This window comes from Neomonachus schauinslandi, chromosome 10 (genome assembly GCF_002201575.2).
Source record: "Neomonachus schauinslandi chromosome 10, ASM220157v2, whole genome shotgun sequence".
In the NCBI taxonomy this organism is placed as follows: domain Eukaryota; kingdom Metazoa; phylum Chordata; class Mammalia; order Carnivora; family Phocidae; genus Neomonachus; species Neomonachus schauinslandi.
The window spans coordinates 95,643,037-95,655,744 of NC_058412.1; the positions used below are offsets into that span (position 1 = coordinate 95,643,037).

Below are 12,708 nucleotides of genomic sequence, written 5' to 3' on the forward strand. Positions count from 1 at the left end.
CAGGATCTGTTTTGGGACCGTGGAGTTCCAGAATCTTCATTTCTGTCCCATCGCCCACTGCACAAACCTGTCACTCTGCAGCAACTCTCAGGGGCCACTGAAAGCAAACTGGGGTCTGGTGATTTTCTCCCGAGGTAAAGATCACACCTCGAGAAATTGAGCACTGCCTTTAAGCTCATCCTTCTCATGACAAACCATGGCTCAGGGACCAGACACACCATTTTGGTGACTTGGTAGTTAGTGGTTTCCTCTGAGGCCCTGGAAGAATGGAGCGAGCATGAGTATGTGGTGTGTGTGTGTGTTTGCATCCGTGTGTATGTATATATGTTTATGTGTGTAGGTATGCATGTGTATGTGTGTGCATGTGTGTATGTGTGCATGTTATATACATATATGTATAGGTGTGCATGTATATATTTGTATGTGTATATAAATTTGTGTATCTGTGTGTATGTGTATATGTGTGCGTGTTTGTGTGTATGTGTGTGTGTGTTTGTGTGAATGAGAAATTGGAGAAGTGGACGCAAGCCCACTGGTCCTTGAGACCAGTGTTTTCCAAACCACTGTTTACCATTCATCATTGGGTGGTAAAATGAATTCGGCAGAATTGACTGGCATTAAAAAAAGAAGAAATTGACAACACTAGACTAAGCTACAATAAGAAATAACCGAGTGCATGGCTAGTAATGGTGGGATTTGTTTTGTGAAAACTGTGTTTTAAATATATATGTTTGCATATTTAAATATATATATTTGTTCAGATGCACACACACACACACACATTTGTGTGATGTCTGTGGTTTGTGACGTAAAATGTGGCTTTTCCTGTGGCCGTGGCAACAAAGTTGAAAACCCTGCCCTAGATAATGAGAAAATGAAAGAGCCCAGTCTGACGTGGTAAGTTCCAATTCTAGGGCATAAATGTTTTTGTCTCTATGTACATATATGTATTTGTTGAATGTAAAAGTAAGACCTTTCATCACGGATTAACCTAGTTTCGGAGACTATGAAATCAGTCTGTCTGCTTGGCTGCCTGTCCCCACCCATAGCTGCTGCAGAAAGACTTACTGGTCTTACTCTGATGTTGTTGTCTCTCTAAATTGGGGGTCTTCTCTTTTTCTGTGCCATGACCCACCACCCCCCAGCCACCTGGTGAAGCCCATGGACCACTTCTCAGAACAATGTTAAGGGCATAGAATAAAAATAAAGTATGTATAATTAAAAGGAAACCAATTCTATTGAGACAGTTATCAGAATATTACCAGTCATTTTCTATATCATAATCGATGCGCTTATATTAAATAAATCTAGCGGTGGAGCTAATGAAACACAAGTTGTATTAGTTTTCTCTCGCTGCTCTAGTGAATTTCGATACATGCAAGGGCTTGAAACAACAGTCCTTTATCCCACACTTCCAGGGTTAGAAGTCTGGGCAGGCTTGGTTGGTTTTTTCTGCTCTGGGTCTCACAAGGCTGATATAAAGGTGTTGGCTGACCTTCTTATCTGGAGGCTCTTGGTGGAGGATCTTCCAGTCTCATTCATGTTGTTGGCAAGAGTCAACTCTGTGTGCAGGTGGGATGGAGGACCCCAGTTCTTTGCTGTCTGTCGGCCAGGAGTTGTTCTTAAAGGCCGCCCACGTCTCTTGGCACATGGCCCCCTCCATCCTCAAATCCAGCAACAGTGCATAGAATTTTTCTCATGCATCTAATCTCTCTGACTTCTGCTTTTAAGGGCTCATATGATCAGGAATAATCTATGATAATCTCCCTATTTTTGAAGGTCAGCTGATTAAGAACCTTAATCACATCTGCAGAGTCCCTTTTGCTGTGTAACATAACATTCATGGGCATAAAGCTAAGGGGCAATGGTCATGGGTACCAGAAGTCTGCCTAATTAGCTCTTATTAAAACACAGATATGGCTGGGCCCACCCAAGAGGTTCTGACTCAGTAGTTCTGGAGTGTGGCCCAAGAATGTGCATTTCTGAGTTTCCAGGTGATGATGCCTCTGATCCAGGAACTTTGAGAACACTGGTATAAGGGTGGGCCCCAGTTGGGTCAGAATGTTCTACATCTGGTCCACCTGAGTCCCTGGCTTGGGCCTTCCTTCCATAGCCTATTCAGGAGATGCTCATGGCTGGCTTTTTTGCTGATTTTGAAAGGTTTTAGAGGCTTCCCAATGGAGTAGCCGAGCTGAGGGTCTCCAAGGTAGATTTGGTGGCTTAGCCCCTCAGTAGGGCCAATGCTATGACTGGGGACAAGTGAGGAGGGTGGGAGAGGGAGAACTCCTTGCAGCCTGAGGGCTCCAACCTGGCAGAACCACTGCATCTGGTTCTGCCTCTGGTTAGAGCATCTGATGCTTCCAGAATCCTCCATAGCATGGTCCTCAGGGTGAGGTCCCTAAACCGGCAGCATCAGCATCACCTGGGAACTTGTCAGACATGCACATTCACAAGCTCATCCCAGACCTATTGAGTCAGGAACTTTGGGATGGGGCCCAGCAATCTCTGTTTTAACAAGCCCTCCGGGTGGTTGTGCAGACTCAAGTTTGAGAACCCTAGTCCACAGGATAGAAGGAATAGCATCCTCCATTAGAGCTGACAGCCCCTTCTTTGAAGCCCAACACAGCCCATGCATGAGACCACTGGGATGGCACTTCCTAGAGGTGGAAGAAAAGGGACAGGCACTTCTGGCTCCCTAATCACATTGACTGAGAGTTTCTGTGACAGGAAAGTGAAAAAGGTCCTGTATTACTTGGGAGGAGTAAACCCCCCTGGTTATCACTTCTCATTAAAGTTGCCTCGCGCCATCTAGTGGTAGATTTTGGTAAGAGCATGTAATCAGTGAAGAATACTTGATTTCTTCCATTTCCTTTTTAAAAATTTTTTTCCCTCTTTTAAAATTGAAGTATAATTAATATACAGCCGATGTTAACTTCACGAGTACAGTGTAATGATGCAACAATTCTATGCATCAGTGCCCATCAAGACAAGTGTACTCTTAATCCCCTTTATCTGTTTTGCCCATTACCCCCCCCCCCCCACCGCCCCTCTGATAACTATCAGTTTGTTGTCTATAGTTAAGAGTCTGTTTTCTTTGTTTGGTTTTTTTCCTTTGTTTGTTCATTTCTTTTGTTTCTTAAATTCCATGAGGGAAATCTTATGGTATTTGTTTTTCTCTGACTGACTTATTTCACTTAATATTATACCTTCTAGCTCCATCCCTGTTGTTGCAAATGGCAAGATTTCATTCTTTTTTTTATGACAGTAATATTCCATTCATTTTTATCCATTCACCTACCGAATAGTTGCAAATGATGTGTCTGATGATGGGTTAATATCCAAAATAGATAAAGAATTGCCACAACTCAACACCAAAAAACAACTAATCCAATTAAAAATGGGCAGAGGACCTGAATAGAGATTTTTCCAAAGAAGACATACAGGAGACAGACAGATGAAAAGTGTTTGAACACTGGTGAAGGTCTACTCTTTGTAGACCAAACAGATGATGTTGAGCACAACATCACTGATCAGCAGGGAGATGTAAATCAAAACCACAGTGAGATGTCACCTCATACCTGTCAGAATGGCTAAAATCAAAAACACAAGAAACAACACGTGTTGGCGAGGATGTGGAGAAAAAGGAACCCGTTTCCTTTTTATAAACGACCTTGGACCCAAAGGCATCCGGGGGCCTAAGGCATCCGGGGGCCTAAGAGGACTGAAGCAGGAGGTCACCACTCTGGATGGGGGCTCACTGCTAGGCACTGTCCTGGGTCCCTGTTGACCCCTGCTGTGCAAAAGCAGGCCCCACAGCTGTGCTCGAATACTGACTCCTTCATTCAGCCTTGATCGCCAAGCTCCAGATGAGGTTCAGGGAGTACTGAGCAGCGCATGGTGTGGCTCCCACCTGCAGCTGATCTCAGAAGGGTGTCAACAGTCCAAGGAGAAACAAAGCAGTCACCTTTGCTCAGGATGAAGGTCAAGTTGCGGCACGGCCCACCCCTTCTACCCACCTCTCTCTCCAGTTTCTGTGAGGCTGCTCCCCTCCACGAAACCCAGAGATGTGAGTGGGCTGCTCTCACTTCTCTTCCTCTCTTGACCCTCCTGTGATTTCTGGCACCTGCCCCTTGGCTCATCACTTCTCCTCTTTCCAGAAGAACCTTCTCTTCTTTGGTACCTAGGACTGGCCTTCTCTGACATCCTCCAGCATCCGAGGGTCTCCATGTGCTTTGTGATGCCTTGGGCATGTCTCTATGAGCGAGCCACCTCCCACCCTGGCCTCTGGGCTCCTCGGAGGAGGGGCCACATCTCATTCTCAGGTAGTGAAGCTGGTGCCAGGTTTGCTCATGCAGAGACATCTCTTTGGCCCCCTTTAAGCTGATGAAAGTGGGGCTCTTAATACTTTTCTTGAACATTTCTCCTTTTGATGAATAGTTTATTTTATTTTTTAAAAAAGATTTTATTTATTTATTTATTAAAGAGAGAGAGAGAAACAGCACGAGAGGGGAGAGGGTTAGAGGGAGGAGCAGGCTCTCCGCAGAGCAAGGAGCCTGATGCGGAACTTGAACCCAGGACCCTGGGATCATGACCTGAGCTGAAGGCAGACGCTTAACCGACTGAGCCACCCAGGTGCTCCCTGATGAATAGTTTAAATTATTGAGCTGCAAAAACCACATTGACATAGATGTAAATCCAGTTTTATAAACTCATTCAGCACTTCGCTGGACACTGTGGATTCTTGGTGGACGCAGGCAGAATCAGGCAGAGCACCAGTGCCCGTCAGAGATTGGAAGACACCTTACATCCCCAGAGCCTCCTCCCAGGGCAGGCATTCCTCCTGCAGATTCCATCAGAGGACAGCCACCAACCAACCACCCAGCTACTCCTACCAGCACACCACCGACCCATGAGATACAAAAAAAAAATCATACTTGCCCTGGAAGGTTGGAAGTTTCTAGTTTCTAATGTCCTAGTTTGTGACAATGTGTTGCTATCCTACTTACCGTTTAAAAATTTGCCAAGTGTTTGTGCTCAGGGAGGGAGAAGTCTGTGTGGGGGTCACCCCGTGTCCCCTAGGTCTTCAGTGAGAACATGCTGGTGATGCTTGCTGGGAATTGATATGTGGGAATTGGGGGTTTTCCAAGGGCCCGGGGAGAGAGAGAGAGAGAGAGAGAGAGTGTGTGTGTGTGTGTGTGTCCTGCTCTCCTGCAGCTGGGAAGAGGCTGACGCAGGAGGGCCCATGGTTTCAGGAAGGGTCTCAGACCCTGCATAGGTGGCTCTGAATCCTGTATTGATTGGCAGGTCACTTTGCCCACGTGTCTGTTTCCTCATCTGTAAAGCGGAGTCATAATCGCCCCACCCCCATGAGGTGGTCCTGAGGCTGAGGAGTTGCTGCATGTGAGAACTTGCCAACACAAACCATTATTCCCACCCTGGGCTAGGGAACCCAGACCCAAAGGGGGCAATAGACTCACTTTACACATAATCTTTGCTTTCACTCTATTTTGGAACACTTCAAACATACGTAAAAATGAGAAAACAGTCTCATGAGCCCCCAGATCCCCATCCCCCAACACATGGTCCCTCTTATACCTCCTACACCCCCACACACCCCCATGTAATTCTGAAGGAATCCCTGACACCAAATCATCTGATCCAGCCGTATTTGAACAGATCTCTCGAAAAGATGAGGGCTCCTTTTAAAAGAACGTGGGTCCATGAACCCACCTTTAATAATTAACAGTACTTCTTTAGTATCACCAAATGTCCAGTCGGGGATCAGATCTCTGATTGTCTCATCATTAACTGAGGTGCTGTCTGCATACAGCCAATGTCCCCCTTTTCGGTACATGTTACATCTGCATGGCAAGTGCATGCAGCACTGTACCCACACCCACAATCAAGATACAGGATAGTGCCCTCACCCTGAAATTCCCCGGGGAGCTGTGCATCGTGGGCAGCCCCTGCCCCACCTCACTCCCAACCCCTGGCAGCCACTGGCTTTGTCTTTTCCAGATTGTCATATAAATGGAATCAGCCAATGGGGAGTCTTTCCCACAATTTCATTCTTTAGCGTTTACTTGGATTGCGATCCAAATAAGGTCCACACGTTATAATTGGTTTCTGCGTCTTTTAAGTCTCTTTTATCCTATAGGTTCCCTGTTATCTCTTTCTTTCCCCTGGATATTTGTTTGTGGAATAGGCGTACTTTTAAAGTCTGGGTGCTGTGGGCACGGACTCTTTCCTGTATCCAGGGGAGGAAAGTAAGCTTTGATCAGAGGCACCCTCCCTGCTGCCCAGTGCGGCCGGCATCCCCCAGGCTTGTTCTCAGGACTGCTTCGTAGAAAAGGAATGTCTGTCTGACTTCAGGATTCTTCCATTCCTGGGTGGCTTCTTGTCTCTGAGATTTGAGCCTCAGAAGGGTCTTTTAGAGTCCTTATTTCTTGGAAGCCTTTCCTAGAATGTGTGAATACTGGTGTAGGTCAGAACATGCGGCTGCACCAGGAATTAGTGGGAGGCCTTGGTATTTGACATAACAGGTAACTGTTTGAATTTAAAACAGTCGTTTTTTCAGGAGGGACAGACACCCAGTCAAACAAGCTTAAACAGGAAAGAGTGCACTTTAATTCTATTTTGAGCTAATTTTAGACTTCTCAAAAGTGCAAAAAATAGCACATGGGTTTCTTGCATACTCTTCACCCAGGTTCCCCAAATGTTAGCTCCTTAATTGATAACCACAGTGTAGAGATTGAAACCAGGAAACTAGCGATGATACCATCCTTGTGACAGACTTGACAACAATTTCACAAATTACCCACATCATCTTTTACTGTGGGTCCTACTTGCATTTAGGTGTTGTGTCTCCTTAGTCTACCCCAATGTGGGATAGTTCCTGCCTTTCTTTGCCTTTCATGACCTTGATGGCCAGCTATCTTGGGAATGTCCCTCCTTTTGGGCTCCCAGATGTTTTTTTCAGGATTAGGCTGAGGCTGTGTGTTCCTGGCTGGAACGCACAGAAGTGAGTGTCCTTCTGGGTGCTTCTCATCAGGGGAGCATCATGTGGGCATGTCTTCCTGCCGGTGCTGTGACTTGGATCACTTGGTTAAGGTGGTGTCTGCCGGGTTTCTCCACTGTAAAGATACTATCCACCCCCTCCATCCCCCCACCCCCCGCAAAGGAACAGGATATAAAAGGTAGTTTATGGAATTTGAGAGCAGGGCATGGGGCAGGAACCAGGAACTTGGATCTGAGGCAGCTAACTGCTCACTCTCTGTCTCCCTTCTCTCCCACAAACTCTCTCATCTCTGTTTGTCTCTGCCCTTTGGCTTCATTTCTCTGCCTCTCTGAAGAGTTGCTTTTCATAACTTCTCCATGCACATTATGAAAGATGGCGGCCCCAGGGTTCTGTGGACCTGCCACCAGCTCACCGCTGTTTCTGAGATCCTTTTACAAATTCCCCAGAGAGGAAGCATGTGATAGGCCAGTCTGTGTCTGGCCCTGGTTCTGTAGCTCTGGTCAGAAGAGTGAAATCACACCACCGTTGGGACCCCTCTATGAGACGGAACAGGCATCAGACGCGGGGGACGACACGGGCTGGCAAGCGACTTCCCAAAGTATGGAGTATATGTACCCCTTCCTTCCTTCCTTCCTTCCCTCCTTCCCATCTCCCTCCCCTCCCTCCTGCCCTCCTTCCTGCCTTCCTTTCTTTCCCCCCTCCTTCCTTTGTTCCTTCTCTTTTCCTTCCTTCCTTCTTGATACAATAGACACATTCCCAAAAACCATGGTAAGCTAAGTTTTCACGTGTCATCACTTAGGAAACTTCACTGTTCCAAGGCCACATCTGTATGTAAAGTGAGGAATCAGGTGTCGTAGGAATTGCATCCTCTAGGTTGTCCAGTATGCGCATTCAGCTGCATGCATGAAATGCCTTGTAGCAGACATACATGACGTTGAACTCAGATACCAGTGCAGCCCCCCTGACTCCTGGTGTGGTCCATAGACCAGTGCCCTTAGCATCGTGTGGGAAGTGGTTAGGATCGTAGAAACTGCTGAGTCTGTATCTGCAGCTTAACAACATCCTCGGGTGGTTCGCATTGAATTTTGGGATGTGCTGTTGTAGGTAGAAGTGGTTTTTCGGTTTGTTTGTTTCATTTTGTTTTGAGGACTGATAATGCGTGGTGAATTCTTTCCTACTTCGGAAAATGAGATCACAAAAGCGTCATGACTACATAAATACTAAACTTGTAAATAAGTACACACGTGGCTCTTTGTGCAGTGTTAGAAGCTCTTAAAGTGAATAGAAGTCCACCTTATATTCTGTCAAATTTCTATTGTCCTACCTTAATTTTGACTAGCCCTGCATTAGTATGTAAATAGTGTAACCCTGAGGTTGTTTTATGTGTACACAAGTGCACACGCACACTTTAGCTACCCAAACATATAACTCTACTAATCAGAAATCAGGACAAAAGTAAAGCGTCATAGTGATTAAATAAGAACAAGAAACACGCCCCCCCCCTCCACTTCATTACTTTAGCAAAAATAGCATCTTATCTATTTAGTATGTGTGCTTCTATTTTTTGGCTGTCAGATTTATGCTCACTCAGAATATGAATAATATACTTTATTCAAATTATACATTTTATTCCAGGGACAGCAGTTAACTTTTTATTTTCTGGGCTTTCCATCCTCAGACTCTCTTTGGGGAAGACTCTGTTAAGGGCAGATTTCAGAGGGGGCTGGGGCTGGCTAGTGTCCAGGTTCCTTTCTGGCTCCAGGATTCCAAAGTAATTCATTGCCAACAACAAAGCTGGTGGAGAAACAAAGGAGCAAAGCAAACAAAACGGGGTACCTGAGCCCAGTTTCTCCTGGTCAAGCCTGTGTCTTAGGAAGAGGCAGGATGGCTTTCCTCACAGCTGTGTCTTTGCCCACAGACCTCGGCCCTGGAACAAGCTATTAAAGATGCCCATGAGTGTTACGATGACGAGATTCAGCTCTATAATGAACAGATCGAAACCCTGCGGAAGGAGATTGAGGAGGCCGAGAGGAGCCTGGAGAAGTCTTCCTATGACTGCCGGCAGCTGGTGGTTGCCCAGCAGACACTGAAGAACGAGCTGGAGCGGTACCATCGGATCCTTGAGAATGAAGGCAACAGGTGTGGTCACAGGCAGGCCCCCCCCCTCCCCCAGACTGTGCCCCTCTCCCTGTCCTGGCCATTTGCTTCTTCCATGGGTCCTCGTGGAGTGCTTCCTGTGTGCCAGGCACAGTTCCAGGTGGCGGAGACGGGGCAGGGGAGGCAACACAACTCCATGGCCTTGTGGAGCTGGAATCCTAGTTGGGGAGGCAGCTGATGGATGACTTTGGAACAGAGGCCAAGCACCATGGAGTAAATGGTGACAGGAGAGAGGGCATGGCCAGAGGGCAATGGTGGGAGTGTTTGAAATTTTAAGAAGGGTGGTCACAAAAGACCTCACGGAGAAGCTTGCTTTTGGCTCCACAAGCCTCTGGGGACGTAAACGCGTTAGCCGGTAGGATGACCAGGAGTATTTAATGAGATGCTGCAGGTGAGGTGCCTGGCACTCAACACCTGCTCAGAGGTGTTGGTGTTGTTACTGCTGCTGCTATCGTTGTTTTTGTCACCTGGCTGGGTCAGTAGTATGGCTGTCGATTCACTGGGTGGTCTTGATCATAATGGAGCTGTGACTTGAGCCCCATTAACTTCAGGATAGCTGGGAAATTATCTCTTTCCCTATCCCCATCCCCTGTCCCTATTCCCACCTCTAATCCCTATCCCCTACCTCCTACCCCATCCCTATCTCTATTCCCTGTTCCCTACCTCTGTCTCCTATCCCTATCCCATATTCCCGATCCCTATCTCAATCTCTCTCTCTGTCTGTATCATCTACACCTACAGTCTGCATCATCACTCTACATGATCTGTATGATCATGTAGACACCTACACTTACATCCATATCATCCACATGAACATGTCCATCTACACTTAAAGCTACATTATCTACATCATTTATATCGTCTACGCCTACATCTACATCATCGACTTCTACACCATGTACACCTACATCCACGCCATCTACATCTTCATCTACCTCTCCCTACCCCTATTCTTCATCTATACCTATGTCATCTAGATCTACCTCATCCTCAAGTGTGTGCACACTTACACCTGCACCGACGTCATCTGCTTGCACACCTGTGTCAGGTACATGTACATCTCTCTCTTTGTCTGCATCTATATTCTGTAGATCGGCGCCTACATCATCTATATCTGTGTCTGTGTCCATGTCCGTATCTGTAGATATCATTCAGAGAGCAGTTTGGGGACTCGTAGAAATTACCTCATAGAAGGACTTTCACTGTCTATTAAGTTGTGATTCTTTGATTCAGTCTTGCCGACTTGGGGGATTTAGACTGAATTAAAAGAGAAGCACCCAGTATTACTCCACCAGGAGCAGTTCTTTCCTTCACTCTGGATGCTGTATCTTGGTTGCAAGTGCTCAAAGGTTTAGCAGAGAAAGCAAGATTTTCTTTTTCTTTCTCTAGTTATGGTCAATGGATTGTTGCACAATCCTAAATTATATTATGTCACAGTGAATGCTTATTGCACACATGAAAATAAATCTTGAACGGGCACTTAAGTGACTGTGTGAACATTTTTGTTTTGGAGGCAAGGCTTCACAAAAAGGTCATCGGATAGCCCTTTTGTTAGTTTGTTCATAAGTTCTAATTTTGTTCTAATTTCAAGTTGATAGAAATGTTGTAAGCATAGAACACAGAAACCCTGAGCACTGTTTTCTTAGACTCACCACTTGTTTCAATTTTATCTCCATTGCTTTATCAATTTTTTTCTCTCTTTATATAATGCATATTATTTTTTTAAAAAGAGTTGGAGATATCATATCCTGGTTGCCCTAAATACTTCACCCTGGGCTGGCTACTCTTTTATTAAAAAAACAAAAACAAAAACTCTGTTCAACAGAGAAATGGCATTTTTAGATTATAAGCAATTCCCATTTTACAATTCTCCTATATGTGTGTTTCATAGTTTATGACTTAAGCTCAAAGAATCCTTCCCATCCTCATCTAGTGTGTAAGTATATGTGTGGTTCACGAATAGTCTGATCTAGAGAAAGATTTCCTCATTTTTGCTCACATTAGAGAGTCACTCTTACCCCGACTATCTGTTTGGTTTGATGAATTAAAGATGGTGACCATCGTCTTTCTGGTTCTTTCTCCAGGCTGAACTCTGCCTTCATTGAAACTCCTGTCACCCTGTTCACCCCAAGCCATGGAACCTCTCTCAGTTCTCAGCTTGGTGGGAAAGGTAATGCTCCTCAACCCTGGCTTCTGCTGTTTTCCATCATGGAAAAGCAGGAAAGAAAATCAAACAGCTTTCTTCCTGAACTTAGCATTCATGCTTCCTTCTGATCCATCTGGAAATTTAATGTTTTATGTGAGGTCTTCTCTCCATCTCTGATACACTCCCACAGGTGCTGAGTGACTGAGCCAGAAAGTTGACAAGGAGAAAAATCAGATGGGGGGATGGACCACCTTGGGAATGGCATCCTCAGACTTGAAGCATTTCACTGGGGAGAAAGTATAATTTAGTGTTCGCTTCAGCAAATGAAATGAGCTCTGCTGTGCAAAAATGCTTAATCCAGTGTCTGGGGCAGAGTAGATGCTCAATTACTACTCATTTCTCTTCCATTCAACCCCGAGCAGAACTAGCTTGGTTGGCAAGCATGGCTTCTGTTGTCAACGTTTGGTCCTCTGGGGATGGTTTCATGCACTTGAGAGATGTTACCTCACAGCGAAATCTCCCCACTGCTGAACAAACAGTGTTTCGGGAGAAGAGAAGATGGTGCTATTGATTGCTCATACCTATAATGCCTTCAAATACAGGTCCCTCAGAAAGCTCAGAGGGGTTTGTAGAAATGGGGTTTCCGTGTTAGAATGTGTTGGAAAGGGCAGCCGTCCCCGGGCTGGGTCTAGAAGCATGCAGCCACACCCAGGGCCCTGTATGCACACTTGGCTTAGTGCTCAGCTGTCCCTGTCTTGAAATTCTTAATGATTTTGAACAGGGGCCCTGCCTTTTCCTCTTGTGCTGGGCCCTGAAATTCCATAGCAGTTCCTGCAGGCGCCCCCTGCCCCCATACCCGCCCCCAGCAGGCTTCTTTGACATGTCTCTTCCTCCCTTATGGCTTCACGGCTCATTTCTGCCATTCCCTGTTCACTCAGCACTCTGAGTCACCCCATACTGGATGCCTTTGCTTTGTCTGTCAGTCCTCTGGTTAATGGAGGTAGGGTATGGAGAAGACCTTTGAGATGAAAAAGTTAAAAAAAAAAATCAGCATGCAGGTTAGGTTGAAAAGCCTCATGGATGAGGTGAGGTGAGATTGTGTATGCTTTCTTGAACGTTCCATTTTTCCTTTTGGCTAGTCTGAAGAAATGAAGATGGCCTTGGGAACAGGGGATTCCTGTTCTTTTCTTTCTTTCTTTCTTTCTTTCTTTCTTTCTTTCTTTCTTTCTTTCTTTCTTTCTTTCTTTCTTTCTTTCTTCTTCTTTTTCTTTCTTTCTTTCTTTCTTTCTTTCTTTCTTTCTTTCTTTCTTTCTTTCTTTCTTCTTCTTCTTTCTTCTTCTTTTCTTTCTTTCTTTCTTTCTTTCTTTCTTTCTTTCTTTCTTTCTTT

At 45.5% G+C, this 12,708-nt stretch overlaps 1 protein-coding gene across 1 annotated transcript in view; it reads left to right on the forward strand.

Annotated features, from left to right (window-relative positions):
• The window catches only part of BFSP1 (beaded filament structural protein 1), a 37,831-nt gene that overhangs the window by 23,281 nt on the left and 1,842 nt on the right, over positions 1–12,708 (forward strand). Inside the window, exons 6-7 of the mRNA XM_021700701.1 lie at positions 8,937–9,157; positions 11,260–11,345. Of these exons, the coding sequence (XP_021556376.1) occupies positions 8,937–9,157; positions 11,260–11,345 (307 nt within the window). The remainder of the gene's footprint in view (positions 1–8,936; positions 9,158–11,259; positions 11,346–12,708) is intronic.